Below are 20,468 nucleotides of genomic sequence, written 5' to 3'. Positions count from 1 at the left end.
AACCCCTGTTACTGTCTCCCTGAGCATATTGAGTGCTCCATGGTGTAAATGTCCCATTCTACTATGCCATAGCTCATTTAGTTCCTTCCCACTGCTATTGTCATTGCCTATTAGTTCCATTGGAGAGTCGAGTTGCAACTTGTACTACCTATTGCTTCGAACTCCTATTTGTCTCACCTTCTTCTAGCTTGAGTGTTTGACAAACACCTTCTTCCCTATGAAGTGGATATCATATCCCTTATTTTGTAACTAGGATACTGAAATTAGGTTCATACCCATCCCTCATCCTATAACTAGGATATTGAAATCAAGTTCATACCCAATCCCGACACATGCGATACATCTGTGGCACTGGTACCTGCTTCTGTCTCCCTCTGAAAATCGATGGTACCTCTCCCTACTGGAGTACACTTCGTTTTGTTTCCCATCATAATTTGGAAGTCCATCGACTCCTTGTAGCTAGAGAAATATTCTCTAACCCCTGTCATGTGAGCTGACACTCCACTGTCTATATCCCAGACATTCTGTGAAGCCAAGCGTGAAAAGCAAGAAAATTCATCCTCCAATCTGGAAGATAGCTCTGAAGTCCCTTTAATGTCAAATCGATCCATGGTCATACTAGAGAATTTATTGAAGAAATATTTGTGTGTTATTTCTCTTCCTCCTGGCATTGAATTGCTCCAGCAAACTATGGTAAAACCCTCTATGCCCAAACCAAAGAATCTGCTTAGTGAAAATTTGAGCTACAGTTGCTCCCTTTGCCTGTTGGAATCACTATTCTGGGCAAATCGAATTCCCTGCAACTGAAAATTGAATCCTTGCCCAACAATTTGTACTACCTGGCTAGGTACTACACAATACCAGAAAATTTTGGCCTTTTGTTCCCTCTGAACAACAAAATTTTCTTCTTCTGCTTCTGAGCTTGCCAATTGATCAATCACGCTCTAATGCCATGTCAAAAATTTAAACTATTGCAACAACTGGAAATTATTCGCCTAACTGTAAATTTGATTATGCAGTTTATTTGCTATGACAAACAATGAATAAAATCACAACTGCAATTTTCGCTATAAAAATTCTGTGGAAAGTAAGATACTAGAAACTGAGAAATTCTAGCACACACACAAGAATTTTAACACTTTTATTTTTGGACAATTGTCGTTGGAAAATCCCAATGCGGGAAAACTGGTGCAGTAGATGAGGGTTTTATTATTATTCTTTAGCAACAAATTTGAGTATAATAATTTGGATGCCAAACTGGCAATCCAATTTGAGAGAATCACTGGAAAAATTATTGTGAGAATTTTTCTACTCGCCACAGCTGATTTCAACTCCCGAAACTAGCCCCTCATGTAATGTTCTAGAGTTAAACAAATGCGATTTATACACGGGAAAATAAAACGATCAACAAATACTCAATACATATCAGAAATGAGAACCAACTGAGCCATTTATTAATGGAATGGAGCAAGTACAATAGTGTGGAAAATCATAAAATGCACATGGGCTTGCCTAAAGGGCAAGCTTGACAGAACCCAAGTGTCAAATGATAATCTTAATGCTGGAAAATGACTGCTCTAATGCTCTACATTGTCTCCCAGTAACTACACTGCTAGCTAGAAAGGAACTGCCAGAAACCCCCGTCTCCAGTGCTCAGAAAATGATGAAACTTTAGCCCCAAGCTCCTTGGCCAAAACCCACAAAAACCCAGAAAGTATCTGGCCTGAATCCAACCTCCCAAATTTGACCTCCTCTAAGTCTATGGCCTACACCCTCTAAACTACTCCAAGAATACGACCTGCAAGGAATGGCCACAAAACCCTCCTCCAAGCTCTGAAAGGGAAGCAAACACCGCTCCAAGTATTTCCTCTAACCTCCACGGCAAAGCTCAACCTCAAGGACTGATACTCTACCCGCCACATGAGCTCCAAGTGCTACCTCTATGCTGGCCCAAGTAGTGCGAAAGTCACAATACAAAGAAATAAGCTCAACCAGCTCCCAAACTCTCCCAAATGCCAACAATCCTCCCTTGCCTCCTCACTGGAAAATCTCACACCCAAACTCCACTGCAAGACACCACAAACAAACTCAGCCTCCTCTTCACTATGTCCTCCAGTAATACGCACCACATGGAAGTGAATGTCACCGCTGGAAGTCACAATGAGATCCTCCTCTTCAAGAAATGAAGAAAACCTTCCTAGGGTGGCACTCGAAGTCCCTTGAAGAAAGGGTGAGCTCTTCGCTTGAAGAACTCGTGCTAAACAATGAGTGACTCGGCTAAGCAGCTCAAGCAACCAAAGAGAAATCGATATACCAAAAAGATGAATGAGATTAGGAGAGTTTCCTTCCTTATATAGATTTCGTGGGGCACTTTTCCCTCCAATTTTTCCTCCATCGTGGGCCCTCACTTAACCATCTCCATGCAAAACTTAACCGCCTCCATGCAAATCGAACTAGGGAGTGCATATTTCCCTAGTGAGGGTGGCCCCCATGTGTAACTCAACCACAACATAAATAACTTTTCCTAAGTCTAATCTCCTAATAAAATCGAATGGGGTCCACTAGCTCCAAAATTGGCCCCATAATACAAAAATTAATCTTGTTCCAAAATAATTTAGGAAGGGACATGACACCTCATCAATTTTCACTTCATTCTGCATTAGCCTCTGCGTTGTGCCTCCGAAACCTCCTAAAATCTACAATTCTGGTTCTCTCTGGCTCTGGAACTAATTCACTGGTCCTCCTGATCAAGATCTCGACCACCAGCGATTGAATCGACTGTTCCAGCACTGGAAACCTCCATCGGAATACTGCCTCATTCCCCTGCCCACCAGCTACTCGATCTCTGGATCGAATCTTACTGCTGAATCACTTGACTCCTAGAAAATCGATCTGCCCAGATCACTGAGTGTCTAGACTGGGGTATTCTCTATCTACCCATCGAGCTCCTCTTATAATCTCCAAATGGGATTCCAACGACCAAGATTAAAACATAATAGATGGCTGAGATAATTTCTGGATTGATCCGAGTGAGTTTCTAGATGATTCTCACCTTTCTCTATTAATTATGATCAATTAACCACTTTCCCTAAGTTTAGACTTAGGAAATAATTAAAAATAGGCTACTAATCTAATTGAGACACTTCTAGGTGGAATTTTCAGAAACAATTTATGGGTTATCGAGAACTCCTATGTTTTAGCCTCTCCACAAAGTTCCGAGACTAGAACATCTCCGATGCTACAAAACTAACACTAACATCACCATTGAGCACCTAGTTGAATTTCTTGTTGATGATCTTTGCCAGGAAGCCTCTCTTGTGGGGATAATCTCTGCCAAGAAACAGTTGGAGAAAAGCCATCGAGGTGACAGGGGGTTGATCTCTTGTTGCCATAAGACATAGGTTGCCTAGTGAGGCTTTGCACTAAGCATGCTATATTTTGTGGTAAGACAGCCCTAAGGTAGAAAGTTCATTAAGAAACAGATCCAAGAAACCCTAAGTAGGGTTGAAATCTAAGTTGCGAGAAAGTGCTGAAAATTCCTAGGAATCACTCAACGGATGGAATTCTAACAGGTTAATTCTCTAAGGTTCTAATGGTGGTAGTAATACACTTTGGATGTGTGTCATGTTCCTAGAGTTACAAGTGAATAATAAGTAGTCTGTATGAGGATAAGGATTCTTGGGAGGTTGGATGGTGAAAGCTGCAATGATTTGATTGAAGTATTTGTTGTCAAGTAGTTTCCCTTAATTATTAATGCAGATTGGGGAATGTACCTGCAACTTGTCATAAAGGAGAATTAATACAAACTAATAAAAACAGGATAAAATGGTATCAAGGTAAGACGAAAGCTGTCAAACCCATAAGTCTTTTAATAGTCAAACTTTTACTCAGATTGAGAGTAAATTAAATATAAGTGAGACTCGATATCAAGTATTTTTGTAAGTATTTGAGATAAAAGACCCTGAATCATAGAGATATTTCTAGTCCATGCTAAGATATTCAAGTTTGTCATGTAGAATTTGTACTGCCATTTTGCATCCATATTTGGCAGTATTTGTAACTTTTTGTTGGACATTTCTCTGAAATGAAGACATGTTTGGTTGAAGTTGTGTAACTGGCTGTAGTGAATCTCAATGATGTCCTATGCATTTTGCTTCTGTTAATTACATTTTATTAGTGGCAATCCCTCAATTGAAGGTTTATGTGATGTTTTTCTGCTACTTTGGGCAGCTTGAGACATGCCAGCCCACGGAATGTCTTTAAGTTATATTGTTTTTTTGCGGAGGCCCATGTCACTTGATCATTTCCCTAGAAAATAAATTATTACATTTTGTTTCGCTCCTCAACCTTTGCATAGATTTTGCCAGATAATATATGATAATGTTTTAAAAGGCCAGGATGTAATTACTCTTTAAATTGTTCTTCCTTCCCGTTGGATATTTATATCCGTGAGGGTTTCTATATGTTTCTTTTGTATAGCATTGGATTCCTCTTCTGGTGTGTGTTCTTACTGCAAGAACAATACGAGTATTTGTTTAGCCCAATGACTGAAATTTCATTTGGTTTCTATATTTGATTAGACATATTCTGTCATCTGATCATAAGGAGTTCTATGGAGGCGATAGTTGAAACTTATGTTTGATGAAGAATGTGTTTGAGATGTCTAATGGTATTTTTCATTGCAGGAAGAAAAATATTTTTAAGCTGGCACAAGGGGAGTATATTGCTCCTGAAAAAATTGAAAATGTTTATGCAACATGCAAATTTGTTGGACAATGCTTCATCTATGGTAAAGGAACCGCGGATCTTCGGTAGACCTGTCAATAAATGTTTAAAACCGTTATAATCGCTTGAATTCCTGTGTTTAGTAAGTAGCTCTTACCATGACAGGTGATAGCTTGAACTCAAGTTTAGTGGCTGTTGTTGCGGTAGACCCTGATGTTTTAAAAGCATGGGCCATGTCTGAAGGCATCCAGGTACTTGGCATAGTTCTTTTCTTAGACTCTCAACTTAGCAACTGGGAATATTCTTTCAGAATTTTTGGGATACTGAGTATGCAACATTATTGTCCTTTAATATTATTTTCTCCTTTTATTTGTCAAAGCAGGTTGAAGATTTGAGTCAACTATGCTCTGACCCAAGAGCAAAAGAAGCCGTGTTAGCGGACATGGATGCTGTTGGACGTGAGGCCCAGGTGTGCTTTTCATATTCTGAAAGCAATTTTGTGTTCTAATAATAAATAGGGTTTTAGGATTTAGATTTATTCAGAAACATGTGTAATTGTTCTAATTGTGAATGTGCAGCTAAGAGGCTTTGAATTTGCAAAAGCAGTGACATTGGTTGCAGAGCCTTTCAGCTTGGAGAATGGACTACTTACTCCAACATTTAAGGTATTGTATAAAGTTTTTCAATATATTCCTTGGAAACCAAATTACTTTTGCAGCAGTATTGAATATGCATAGGAAATGACAGGGATCAAAAGGAGGAACTAAATTACTCTCTCTCTCTCTTGTTATTCTCTTCTGCTACTTTCTTTTGCTTATTTTGTTTCCTAAGTAGAATGATGGCTTCGTATGTGTCCTGTTCCATAGGCTAGCTGGCCTTGCGGACAGTTTTATGAAATATTTAAATTCTATCCCATCTATGCTTACTCTCTTAAATAATTATATTCTAAGAATTACCTTCTTATTTTGCAGATTAAAAGGCCACAAGCGAAGGCTTATTTTGCAAAAGCCATATCGGACATGTATTCTGATCTTGCTATTAAGGAAAGATCTCTTCCTAGCAGTAGTTTGTGAATGCACAGAAGAAATTGTAATTGTACAAGAATTCCTAAACCGTCACACATGTATGATCTGATTCATTTGTTAACCTAAGCATTAACTTGCATGGTTTCATACTAATTTCTTGTCCTTATGTAACTAAACTAAACTTGACTTTATGTTTGTATTATGTTGATTTCTTTAGCCCAAATGTAACTAAACTATTTGAAGAATCTTACCAAATCACCATGGACATGCTTCTAGTCATATAATGAGGGCTCCTTTCAATGAACTTTTGATGCAAGGATAAAGTATCCACTAAGGAAATTCATTAAATGTTTGTAAACTCTATGAATTATTGTCGGAGCCAAGCAATGATTCTATATACACTAATTTAAGGAAATGATAAATCGAGTTTTGTATTAGACCTTTGGGCTTGTCATTAACAATCCTATCAATTAGCCAAAGCCCACGCCTATAATTTACAATTCTTTAGAGGCAACCAGTTGGTAGTTTGGAACTTTACATTTAATTGCTTTATAGTAGTATTATTACGAGGGGTGATCTTTTGGGAAGTAGTGTCTACCACTGGATATGCAATTGGTTGCTCATACGGAACTTTACATTTAGAGACTCTAGAGTAGTAGTAATTGTTTAGAGGCAACCAGTTGGTATTTTGGAACTTTACATTTAATTGCTTAATAGTAGTGTTATTACGAGGGCTTATCTTTTGGGAAGTAGTGCCTACCACCGGATATGCAATTGGTGCTCATATGGAACTTTACATTTAGAGACTAGAGTAGTAGTACTAGGAGGGACGATCCCTTGGGAAGTAGTGTTGATGCCTACTTATCAGATATAATTCATTGATCATTAAAGCTTATGATCATTCAAGACGACACATACACAACTTTATTGTATAATATTATTATTGTGGTGAATTTTTTTAGGCTATAACTCCCCACCCACAACCCACTTAGGCTTTTAGTCTTAAAACTAAATTAACTCAAGCTAACTAAGAATTTCTCAAATGTAGGAAAGAAGTTTAAAATTATTGGAGATGTGTTATATTCTTTGTATGTAGATTGCGATTTCATGCACAAGATGTTAGTTGTAGCATGTAGACTGTGCACTCATCCACCGGTGCTAACTAGGGTTTGAGGCTTTTTGGGGTTTTTTTGTATTTTTTGGGCCATAATTTTTGACCCATTATAATCTAATCCTAGTTAAGGGATTATATTCGCGTTGTAATCTAATTTGGATTAGCAAATTAGGGTTATAATTTAATTTGGAATAATGGATTAGGATTGTAATCTAATCCAAATTAGCAAATTATGGTTTTGGTTGCTATAAAATTCCTAAATAATGTATTATGAAAAGTGAAATTAATAAAGAGTAGAAAGTGTGTCTAGTTTTGTTGGTTTTTCTTGATTAGGGGTTTCTAGGGTAAAACTTTGAGAATTGTGTGTGAACCATTGTTGTTCTATATGTTTTTTCTTAAGAATTTTTATGCATTGCTTTGCTTGCAAAGGTTTAAAACTTACAGTTGGCATCTAAAGGTTATTGGCTTCTCGGTGATGCCTTTGTTTCTAAGGATTTAACTCGTTCTTGATAGAAAGTTTATTTTGGTCCCATAATAAACCTAGTTTTACTAAGAGCCTTGTGCTAACAATCTTGTGTGAAAGAGAATAGTGAATAGTTCTAGAATCAAGATAGAGAAATTTAATGGTTAGAGCTTTGAGTTATGGAAGCTTAAGATGGAGGACTTCTTGTAGATAAAGAATAGTGGATCGTTGTGGATCTTCATATTGCACCTATGGGTATGGTGAAAATAAACTAGATGAAGCTGGATAGATAGGCAAATAGTTTGATATGGTTATGCCTTTTAGATTTAGTATCTTAGAAGAAACCACAACCAATGGATAAAGGGAGAAGTTAGGGACTTTGTATCAGTGTAAATCACTAGTAAACAAACTTTTCCTTTGAAATATGTTATTCCTCCTAAGGATGAATGTCAATGACTCCATGAGAGTGCATCTTGATCGCTTCAACGATATGGTAAGTTGATTGTTGTTTGTTGATATTAAATTTTTGATGAAGATAAGCACATTAATATGTTGTGTTCTTTGGTAGATTTATAGGTTAGTTTGCTTGTAGCTATTGGGAGTAATGCAACTACATTAAAGTTTGATGTCCTACTTGCATCCTTATTATTGGAAGAAATAAGGCAAAAAATCATTGATACTCAGACCAAATATGCCTTATCTATTGAAGGCTACTCTACATATAGAAATAAAATAAACTTTTGGGGCGTAGATATAATCTTGCGGTAATTTAAATCTCCAAGGCAATCATTAAGGAAATGATGGAAATACAATAAAGTTGGCATTATAAGAAGGATTATGCATTTTAAAAGGTTGATAAAGTAAAGGAATTTGATGAAGCTCCTTCCACAAAATGGAAGAACTTATTAGGAGGGGTCGACTTGATAACCAAAATCATAAGGTGTGGAAGGTTTAAGCTATATCTAGAAGATGGAAGGTTTAGAACTCTCCTAGGGGTTTTGCACATTCCAGAGCTTGCAAGAAACCTAATATCTATATATAAGATTAGTGATGTAGGTATATAAACTATAGTTGAGAAGGGAACTTGCTAGATGGTTTGAGAAGCAATGGTGTTGTGTTGAGAAAGAGTTTGGATTAATGGAACTATGTGCATGCTATTGTGAAGCATTATTATTGATGGGTATAATGATGTTGTTGGTTGGAGTGATTACCCCACATTTTGATTTGTTTAGATATATGAGAAGATAAAATATTTGTGTGTGAGTGAGATATGCTTTTTAGAATGAGAGGGTATCGTACAACCAATCCTACAAAGGCACTTTGGTAACTTTTCACGACATGTTATTAATTAATTCATTTATTTCAATACATTTTATTAGCATTGCCTCCCCTTTTAGAAATGCTTTGTCCTGAAAGCAATAATGGGTGATTTCGTCTTGCATTGTGGAGAGTCATCTTGATTCCAGTGGCTTACTAAATATTTGTAAGATTTATGAGTCCTTTTAGTGGCTAATGTAGGCATTTTGACCGATATGATTTGTAGTTTTCTCTTGCCATTTAAATTGCATAAGTTGTTCTTAGAGGTTTGTGGCATAGGTGCTTAGTTGTATCAACCATTCGACTCGTAAGACCATGTCCATCCCATTGAGTGGTAGTGCATAACATCTATTTTTGTAGTTCCATGCTTTGCATTTGTACATGGACTTTATTGACACGTTCCTATTCTCATGACTTGTTGATGTTCAATGACCTTAACAATGATATCCTTCACATGGTATACAAAAAGGTTTAATTGGTTTGCAAGATTGATATCCATGAAATTGTGTGTACTTCTAGCGTTAATGAGGATAGTGATATTTTTACTCTCTAGTTTCCATTGAGTTTTAATGTCCTTGGTTCCTTTTTTCCTATAATTGTTGCAAGTGATATCATGGGTTGTTCAACTTGAATTCCTATGATCTAGATTGGATCATTATATTGTTTTTCATCCATTTTGATGCTTCCAGAGTGGAAAAAAGTAGAGGAATCAACTCTTAAGACCATTTTTATCGACGAGACTCAGTTTGGCAAATTGGGGTATGAAACCTTCCAAGAGCGTTTTGAGGCATCAAATGACGCTTTTTGGGGGTAAAACTTTGTCGCTTTAGCGCCACACCTTTTTTCCCTAATGTACACAAAGAGACCTTTCCAACAACACAATAATCATGTCAATCAGAGTTTGTATGCGAAATTTATGCCACTCAAATGTTTACCGCCTTGTTTACACCACCATAATTCGAGAGAATGCCACATCAACCCCCATTATTCATGAAAACGGGGCTAGCCACATGGTTATGATGTAGAAGACTCTAGAAAAATCTATATTGAAACTCCAGTTAAGGGTTGAGGTAGTCAAATGTAACCACTAGGAGGCTATCGAGTTGTGTTATAACCGAGCCACTAGGAGGAAAAGGGGTTTCATTCTTTCAAGCGCATTTGTTCCATAGCTGAGAAAAATAACCGAGAGGGATAAGAGATAAAGCACACAAACATGATTTGTGCAATGTAGTAGACCACGTGCCACAGACCATACTTCTTTGTACTCATAGACATTTTCTATTTAGAGAAAGAGAGCAGAGTGACCTCACCTTCTAGGCGGGCTTTTCTCCTGAAAGGGATTCCCAAGTCATATCTTGTGTCAAATGTGTATGCGAGCTTTTATTTCATTGTTCTCTATTTTTAGCATAATTTTAATTTGCATGCATGTGTTATTAACAATAATCTACAATCTATAAATCTAAAGAGAAATATAACTGTAATAGTGTATATTATGGATTTTTAAATATATTTTATTAGATTTGTTGTGACAAATTTTCCAGTGGAATAACCACGACAATTTATGGATCATATTGGTATCAGAGCAGGTTTCGTTGGGTATATTGTGGATATTTGCAGGGGATCTAGATTGGTTGGGCCAAATGTTGTAAAATCCTAATCATGGGCAACAAATCTGTGAATAACCCTCGCGATTTAGCAGAGGAGAGGTTTTCATGGCAGGAACAACAAGTCTTAGACATAAATCATAATGTAAATCTCCTCATGGCGTCCTTGAGCAATAAGCTTTGGATATTTAGAGAAGATGGCGGTTCTATTACAAAGGAAAAATAAAAAAGGAGATCAAGAAGAAACAAAGAACCAGTCGAAGAAAGAACTTAGAAAGGATCAACCCAATCTGAGTGTCATGAATCAATCACAACCCTTGTTCAAAATGTAAGCAAAGGTCGTTATCAGGCCGTATCATGGTGAGATTGATACTCTGAAGCTAAATCATTGGTTGCAGCAATTGGCAGTGTATTTCAATGTCCATGAAATTGAGGATGAACATAAGATTTCATCTGCGCGACGAAAATTGAAGGGTAGTGCCCTAACTTGGTGGGGAATCCACACGAAGACCCTAAGGTTGGAGGGAGAGCCTCTAGTGACTAAGTGGGAGGACTTCAAAACCCTTGTTAAGTCAAAGTTTTACCCTATTGGGTAAAGGACCAGTGGATCCGGTGGCTCTACTTCAAGAGTACACCACAGAGTTCAAAAGGATGGCCATAATGGTAGGTATCTCCCCAAAGAACCTAGATGTACTCCTCAAGAACACTGCCATTTGTGGGAGCAAGTGATGTTGTTCAAGCCCAAATTGGTGGACGATACTTGTGTACAAGCACAATACTTGGAGAACATAGGCCTAAAGAAAGCACAATCAAGTGGATTGGAGTAGAAGGAGCAATATGGCACTTCTAAGAAGGGGAAGAAGTAAAATGGGAGAGAATATAAAAAGACGAAAACCACAACACACTAGTGCAATGATCCCAACAACCACTGCAACATTAATGATAGTTCTTAACTACCCTATCTACGACAAGGAGCTCTATGCCCTAATGCAAGTTGTGAAGAAGTGGAAGCACTATCTGATGGGAAAGGAGATAATAATCCACACATATCACTAACCACTACAGTACTTGCAAGCCCAAAATAAACTACAACATACTAAGCATTACAAGTGGATGGGATTTTTACAATAGTTTCAATTAATGATAAAGTACAAGAAGGGTAGCATAAATAAGTTAACTGACATGCTTTCAAGGCCACCCATACTAAAGATCATAGCTTTGGGAACTTTGAAGAAGATGGAGCCATTCACCCATGATGCATACAGAGAGGCATATTTAGAGGATAAGGACTTCAGGAAGGTGTATAAGCAGTTGCAGAGTTAAAGTCATGTGCACAATGGTGACAACACCGTTGACTACTATCTCGAAGATGGGTTACTCTACATGATGGATAAGCTATGTATTCCTAAAGGTGAGCGATTGCAACTAATTAGAGAGGCTCACACCCCTAAGGTTGCAAAGCACTTTGGTGTAGGGAAGATCGTGGCCAACTTGTAGAGGTATATGTATTGGACCAAGATGCAAGAGAAGGTAGCTAAGTTCATAAGAGGATAAATGCTTTGTTGTACCAATAAGCCTAGCAACATAAAACAAGATCTATATCATCTTTGCTTGTACCTAATTATCCTTGGGGAAACATTTCCATGGACTTTGTGGGAGTTTTACCAATAAACATGAAGGGACACGACTACCTGTTCTTGGTGGTTGACAGGTTCTGCAAAATGTGTGTTTTGATGCCCTATAAATAGACTATGAGTGGGAAAGAAGAAACAAACTTGTTCTTTGGACAAGTCTGGGTGCACTTTGGGATACCAAGGAGCATCGTTTCAAATAGAGACACAAGATTTCTCAATGTATTTTGGACTACATTGTGGGAGAAGATGGACATAAAGTGGAATAGATCTATAACATTCCATCCATAGACAAATGGGCAAGCAACAATCATCAACAAGACTTTGGTGCAACTTCCGAGGGGATACAACTAGAAGCATCCAAAGACCTAGGATGAAAATTTAGTATATATACAACATTCTTATAATATAGCAATCCACACTTCTACAGGAAAGTCCCCATTTGAAACTTGTTTTGGATATTTTTTACCTTCACCTTTGGACATTGCATATGGGAAACAAAGAGGTGTGAGGGAATATCTTACAAAAGACACCTTGAGGGCTGAAAAAATTATAGAGAAGATTGGGCAGATCCATATACAGGTACAAGAGATATTGCAAAAGTCACAAGAGAAATATAAGGCCAAACCTTATCAACATAGAATAGAGAAATCATTCATGATGGGAGATAGAGTATGGCTACAGTTGAACAAAGAGAGGCTACAAGGGCTTGGTACGAAGATCAAGGTTCTACAATATGGTTCCTTTTGAGATACTGGAAAAGGTGGGTGATAATGCCTATCAACTCTGTTTACCACCATATATGTGCATTTACTCAATTGTAAATGTAGAGAATCTGGAACTATATGAACCCTCCACGCTAGATCAGGAAGAGGAACATGTCCTACCTTCTATTGAGGATTTGGCACCGGATGCTCAAGAAAAGTTGACAAAAGATTATTTTTGCAAAAGAGGTCCATAACTACAAGACGAGGGTAGCATGACATTTGGCAAATTGGGTTGAGAGGACAAATTCTAGGAAAAACTAAGTGGTACACCTGGGAGAAGGTGTAGGAAAAATTTCCTGACCTCATTCAGTAGAAGCTTTTGGGGACCAAAATCCTCCCAAAATGGGGAGGTATGATCTGGATTGGATCATTACGCTGTTTTTCATCCATCTCGATGCTTCAAGAGTGGAAAATGTGGAGGAATCAACTCTCAAGACCATTTTTACTAGTAGGACCTAGTTTGGCAAATTGGGGCTTGAAACCTTCTGAGAGCGTTTTGTGGCATCAAATGTCATTTTTTGGGGTAGAACTTTGCTACTTGAGCACTGCACTTTTTTTCCTATTCTACACATAGAGACCTTTCTAATGATGCAAGAATCATGTCAACCAAAGCTCGTATGCGAATGTTATACCACTCACAAGTTGACCTTCCTATTTTCACCACCATAATTCGAGAGGATGCCATGTCAGCCCCCATTATTCATGAAAAAGGGGCTAGCCACGTGATGTTAAGAGTTGAGGTAGGCAAACATAACCACTAGGAGGCTATTGGGTTGTGTTATAATGGGCCACTAGGAGGAAAATGGGTTCCATTCTTTCAAGTGCATTTGTTCCCTAACTGAGCAAAATAGCCAAGAGAGATAAGAGATAGAGCACACAAAAATGATTTGTGCACTGTTGTAGCCCACAAGCCGCAAACCATATTTATTTGTGCTCATTGCCATTTTCCATTCAGAGAAAGAGAGCAGAGGGACCTCACCTTCCAGTTGGGTTTTTCTCCTAAAAGGGTTTCTCAGGTCATATCTTGTGTCAAAGGTGTGTGTGAGCTTTCATTTCATTGTTCTCTATTTTCTGCATAATTTTAATTCACATGCATATGTTATTAACAATAATGTACAAATTTATAAATCTAAAGAGAAATAAAACTGTAATAGTGTAGATTATAGTTTTCTAAATATATTTTATCAAAACTGTTGTGAGGAATTGTCCAGTGGAATATCCACCACAATGTATGCATCAACCTAACTTTTTACCCTTGTTCCTTAGATGATGTGGTGATCTAGGAGGATCTATAAAACCAAGAAAAATTGATGTTCTCAAACTATGATGAAATTGTATCTATGTCGAAGAACTCAAGAGCTTTGCAATGATGCTTGAATGAAGTCAAGCAGATGTCATATGAGAAACTTATGACCTTTTGAATTTTTGGTCCAACAAATAAAATGTTGGAAGGGTGTGCCACGTGACAACACCATAGGAGGATATGTGGCAGTATGAATGCTAATGTGGCAATACCGATGATAATAAGTGGACACGTGGCAGGGAAATGTCACACTGGTAACATAGGGTTGACGTGGTAGGATGACTGTGTATGATGTGGAAACCCCACAAAATGGCACATGACATGTGTGATGACATGGCTTACTGATAGAGCAAGTTACATGGTCATTGTGTGGATTAATTAGAGGCTTCCACGTGGCAGCTCAAATTTGTTCAAAAAGGGCCTTATTGACTGCAAAAGGGTCAGGCGGGTGTTTCAAATCCTCGACTTACTCACCACAAATCGAATAACTTAATGCTACGCTGACAATGTTACTTGGTATACAAAGCAACAAAATGCTATTTAAAGAGTATTGTTGGTCAATTGCATAAAAGTGGCGGTTGGTGGGGGAATCAAACTCGCAACCTATTTGCAAGCATCCCAATGAATTCACCGCTACGCCAAGCCATACACCTTGAAATAACATGCACATGATATGGTCTCTGTGTTGTAAAGATTTCGTGTGCCGAAAAATCTCAATGGTTCGCAGGATTTGATCGTGAGAGCTCTACTATATAAAGTAAGTGTTTTAACCAATGAGCTAGCAAGTTGGCTTTTGAAAAGTTGGGTGCAAAAATTTGTTTTATTTCTGAGTTAAAGTCCAAATCCCATATAGTTAAAAGCCCAAGCCAAAGGTTGTATGTTAGGGCTTTACCCGAAGACCTATTGCTGCAAAACCAAGCACATTTCTAGTGCATCAAAGGGTCACATGTTGAAACTTTTTTGCAAATGTGCATTTTGTTGCAAAGATAAGTCGAAGCCTGAATAGTAAAGCCAAGCCAAAATAGATGGAGAGGTTGGGGTTTGAACTCGAGACTTGTTCTCCATTAACCGAGGACTTTACAATTGCACCAAAGGTCCATTGTGTGACCCAATGGTCAACAAAAAGTCCTTTTGAGGGATAATTCCTTGTGTATTCTTGGTAAAGTGGGGCTTTTCAAAGCCATTTTTGAAGTAGCTCGAGGATGGAGAAGGACTAGATCTATCCATTATGATTTCTACAGGATTCCAATGTGCTAGGGAGCTATTTGTGGATAAAGTGTGCAAGCCAATTAGTTTTGTTATGAGACACAAAATTTGTAGGATGAAAAAATAAGGTACTTGAAAACACTTTTCAAACAAATCAAGAGTAAGAGGTTGATTTTAGTGGCACAATCTTCCTAGAGCTGGTGATAACATTGTGTTGCAAAATTGAGTTCCATCGTGATGTAACAAAGCATATGAGATGCTTAGCATTGCAATAATGGAATGATTTCTCAGTTGAGCGGACCCAAAGATGTAGCCCAAATTCGGTGAACTCCTTTATCAATTTTGTGTTTTCCACTCTCTTCTTACTGCACATTTCTTAAAGTCTTTCTTACAATTGCTCATTAAGTTTCATAACTTAAACTAAGTTGACTCGCACATAAAGATTAATTGTAATTAGCGATAGTTTTTTGGATTATGTGGGGTATGCTTTATTGTAGATGGTTGCACTTCTTCTTTTTGGCTTATAACTTCATTATGGAACTTTGATTTTTCTCCCTTACAAGTCCATGTAATGCACACGATTGAAGCTATTGAAATCTTTAGTGAATTTTTATCATTGTCGAAGTCTAACATGTCTTCTTTAGTGGAAGCCTATACTTCCTTCCCATCTATAAATTTACAATGATATAAGTGATTGGATGCACATCTATAACTTGTAGCCCAATTCTTATATATCTTCAACAATGTTTTCTGTGCTTTTTTTCTTCGTCAAAGTTGTTATTGGATGTGTTTGATTCTAATGTAGCTTAAGATCTAATTTATGTTTTGTTGTTGCATGCTTGAGTATCCACTTGTATCCACAATTATGACATTTTTCCTCCTTTCGTCATGAATAAACCTTGTCATTTTTTTTTTGAAGAAACAGGTCAGTGTTTATATTATAAAAAGCTAGTTTTTGGTCCAATACCCTCACAATATTCATCATGCTCAGCCAAAACAATGTATACAACATTCCAAAAAATGGAAAATCTATTCTTGTAACAATTTTTTTCCCACTATACGGAACATATGTCTACTATAGAATCTATAAAAGACCCCTAACATTAACTGATATTTGTAGAACATTACAAAAGTTTGAAACATTGATGTTTAAATAAGTTTCAATGCTCTCTCCACTGAAGCTTCATTTGGTTGTTTAGATTCCTTGTCCTCATTCTTCTAGTTGCTTCCCCTAGGTCGTTTTTCCCTTGTCTGCTCAGGTTCCTTGCTTAGATCTACCTTTGAAAAGATGTCCTACTCTCCCATGCCAAACTTGTCTTCCAGCTCAAGCAATCTGATGTCAATAGCCGCTAGTTCAGTCTTGCATTCTAAATTTGATTTTTCAAATAGCCCCTACAACAAAACATATTTTATCTCCAACATTTCTATTTTTGCTTGAATGCCGCCTTCTTCGAAGCCTATCTTCCTTGCCACCACACTCAATAAGCCTTCTACCTTTGTCAATAGATGATCCAAGAGCACATTTAACTTCATGAACATCTGTTGTTGGGTCATTGATCCTCCCTCTTCCATTATTGCTACACAACGCAAGAAAAACCTAGGAATTCCCATGCCAATTGGAAAATTTCTTTTCAATTCTCGCAGAGAAATGTTTGTATCCTTTGTAGTGCAATTCCAACTATTATAATAGAACACATGCCCCATAATCGCCTTCGGGGCACCATTGATTGTGCATCCTCCATATATGTGTGATCTTCACAGCCAAAATTCGAGAATGAATGCAGAGGGAGGACAACTACAAGGAGGTCGAGGACTATTAAGATCTCGCCCACTTGATGTGACCCCATGTCCACCTGTTTTCACTGAAATTCATTTAATGCAGTTGGAGCCTGTGTACACCTATGCATTCCTAGTACTATATGAGAACACCATCTGCTATCACCATAACATTTGTGTGCCTCCACCATCGAACCATGCATTTGAAGTTTAATGAGTAGTCGTTGGATGATTCTCTAGGTCACTAAAGAAATTAATTTCTCGATTGTTGTTGCAATACTATATAGCTTATTCTTATCCTTGAACATTTTGTCCGACGATGATTGTCGATTTTTTCTTTTTTGCAGAACAAATATTTGTGTGAGGTTGGTTTCCTTTTCCATTGTCACTTGGGCCAGAGTTGATCCCTTATTGGCCAATGAATTTGCTTATGAATTGAGTGATCTATACACAAGGTAAAATTCAATCTACTTGAATTGATCAATTTGTAGTATTATTCTTTGAATGATTGTCGAGAAAGAAAAATAAATGTTCTTCTTGGCCTTATGAATTTTTTGAAGACTAACATTGAGTCTCCAAATACCATAATCTTTGGAATCTTATGTGCTATTGCTAGTTCTAATCCTTACCATAGCGCTAAATACTCTGCTTGGTTTTTGGTTGTAATGCTCAATCCCTATGCATATTGGATCTCTTTTTGTTCATCACGGCGAATAATTACCCCTTGCTCCTACCACCCCCAACCTTGTCAAATTTTAGTAATGAGGGTTTATTGAATTTATTTTATGTAGCTTTTTCCTTTTGTTTTGACTTTTCCATCATTATAATATCATGCATTTGTAATTCATTTGGATGTGTGGCTTTAGTTGAATCACATAAGATTAAATTAGTCATTATGTTGATATCTTAAGTACTCACCTAACCAGTTTTTCATAGTCACATGTGAAATAGTCCACATTTCTCTTTTGTTGTTATCTGGTTAGTTTTGAAAAAAAGTGTATTCATTTGTGATACTTTGGAATCTTTTGAAAATCATTCTTGAATATATCTTTGTTAATCAAATAGCATGACTTTTTCCATCACATGCACCAGTTGTATGCGTTGCCCTCCAATTGCATGGATGCATACTTAATTTTTTCATCGTTAGACATTATAGATTTTGAAATATTCTTCTGGCTTGTTAAACTATGTCAGACCTTGGTTTTTATTTCCGTTTTCCATTGAGCTTTGATAGCTCTACTTTTTTCTTCATTGGGTATGTGAAAATTAGTTGATTTTGTTGAAATATGTAACTAGGTTCGGTCTTCATAATGGCATATGTAATCATGATTTTATGGATTTGATGTAATGAGAAAACTAAATTTGTAGTTATTCTTGAGGCATGGGTTTCATGCTCAAGGAAATTTATTTTATAGGTTAAGCTCCCATTGAGAGCTTCTAAGGATTGTCATTGAGTCTACAAGTCAATTAAGTCATTGTCATGTATGGAAGACCCATTTGGACATGTTACATATTGTAAAGAAAAAATTATTTGAGTCAAATAGACTCAAAAGACCCTCCAATACCTTGTCAATTGTGCAAATAACAAGTCAACGTTATCAAGTGACAAGTCGACCTAAAAGACAGTGACAAGTCAACCTACAAGCATGGACGGGAAGCCTATATATAAGAGGCTAGTCAATCACATTTGGAGGGCATCCAAGAAGCAACAAGAAGGTCGATAAAGGCAAAGAAGAAGTTCAAAGTAAAAGCGAAGAAGAGGAGGTGAAACTAGTAGAAGTTGAAATTTTGGATCTGTTTTTGCGCTGAAATCTCTCACATGTGAGAGGTAAATTAGGGCATCCACTTGTTGCAAGAAGACCAAATCGCAGACCTCAAGGAAGCCAGAATATAGCATGTGAAGGATCTCTTTTGCAAGCTGAAAATACAGGAAGACAAGCCCAAGGCAAGCGAAGAAGAAAATCCCTCCAATCTGCCTAGTTTGATCACATGTGCGAGAATTGCAGGAGGTTGAAAGTTGCACATAGAAGGGGTCGAAATTGCAATCAAGGTTGCATGCCTGAATTCTTGGTCAAAGATAAAGAGGAAGCTACTAAAAGGCAAGTTTGACTTGAGTTAAGGAGAAAGTTTGACTTGGTCTTGGAGGGATCGTTGACAACGCTCTGTTGGGAAAAGTACTGGGGGGGCAGGCGGCGACGGGTGTGATTTGGTATTTTAAAAACTTACTTCAAATTTATTTTTCTTATTCCATTTTCTAGACGCGATTTTTATTTAGTGAACCCGCGTACATATGCGACTATGATGAAAGCAAACTGCGCATATCTAGTCAACTAGATTTACATATAATTCATCATTTGTTAATCTTTAACCAGTGCATCATTACTTCATTAAAACATGTATTAAGTAGAAACTATGAGTAGTAGAGAGCACATAGATCATCAACACTTAAGGAACAGATAAACACACATGAAAACCAAGATTTTAAGTGGAAACCCAATGTGGGAGACAACCACTGTTGTTGTCGCCTCTGTCTTAAAAATAAAATAATCTTCTTACAATCTTGTAATGGTGCAGACTTTAACTAGTACGCAGTGTTCTACTTGTAGAAGCCTACAACCTTCTCTTGTTTTCCAGTTCCTACTGGAAGGGAGCTACAACCCCCTTACAGAAGACTGCTATCCTCAGCTCTTTACGAATCACTTTTCATAATGTTTCAAACTGGATCCACTTTCAACTATTCTGAAATCAGCCACTCAAATGCTGAACCAAATCAACCAATCTAACCAATGCAACTAGATAAAACTAGATCATAACAGATCATGCCAATGCATAGCCACTCACCAATATACCAAGATAAACATTGTTACCCATCATAGAAACCAATTGCTGCCTCTGCAAACCCTGATCAAGCATACACTAGATTGTATACACTATTGTACTTAATCATACCTACGTATGTACGCACTTCTCTTGAAGCATACCCGCGTATAGATCTAAAAAATGTTGATACCTGAATTTGGATCACTGTCACACTGAAACAATCATTGCATCACATACTAAACCCATCACAGATCACAGATCATTATACAAAATCATCATCACTTAGTTAACATTTCATTCCACAATCAACTCAACCCAAATAGTACTGTCATACGTAGATCATCATGAGAGAGACATCATTGACAAACAACAACAAATGTATCTGAACTGATCAACCATCATTAATAGTTCATGCTTCAAAACCATAGAAGTTGTACGCACCTTTTATAAGTAACACCTGCCTATGTACCCACTTTTAATATTTCACACCTGCGTACCGATTCTGAAATTTTGCGAAATATGTATGCAACCACCCTAAAGTAGATCCGCGTATGTACGCGACCTTTCTGAAGAGAACCTGCATACAAATTTGTAATTATTGAATCATTCCTTCGCTGCAAACACAAAACGTATGTCACAACCTTTACTGTCACATGTTCATGTTAGAATATCATTACCATCACAGATTTATCATTATTAGTCATAATCATAAAAGAT

At 37.3% G+C, this 20,468-nt stretch overlaps 1 protein-coding gene across 2 annotated transcripts in view; it reads left to right on the top strand.

Annotated features, from left to right (window-relative positions):
* The window catches only part of LOC149222825 (long chain acyl-CoA synthetase 6, peroxisomal-like), a 343,129-nt gene extending 337,124 nt beyond the window's left edge, over nucleotides 1-6,005 (top strand). For both annotated transcript variants that reach the window (XM_089385641.1, XM_089385640.1), the window contains exons 19-23: nucleotides 4,686-4,789; nucleotides 4,891-4,976; nucleotides 5,108-5,194; nucleotides 5,304-5,390; nucleotides 5,697-6,005. In XM_089385641.1, the coding sequence (XP_089241767.1) occupies nucleotides 4,686-4,789; nucleotides 4,891-4,976; nucleotides 5,108-5,194; nucleotides 5,304-5,390; nucleotides 5,697-5,798 (466 nt within the window). In that variant the 3' untranslated portion in view covers nucleotides 5,799-6,005. The remainder of the gene's footprint in view (nucleotides 1-4,685; nucleotides 4,790-4,890; nucleotides 4,977-5,107; nucleotides 5,195-5,303; nucleotides 5,391-5,696) is intronic.
* The last annotated feature ends 14,463 nt before the right edge of the window (nucleotides 6,006-20,468 follow it).

This window comes from Pinus tabuliformis, chromosome Q, assembly GCF_031772625.1.
Source record: "Pinus tabuliformis cultivar Carrire ecotype Pingquan chromosome Q, CPIR1, whole genome shotgun sequence".
Lineage (NCBI taxonomy): Eukaryota > Viridiplantae > Streptophyta > Pinopsida > Pinales > Pinaceae > Pinus > Pinus tabuliformis.
The sequence above is the reverse complement of the archived record's forward strand: the minus strand, read 5'-3'. Positions and strand labels throughout refer to the sequence as shown.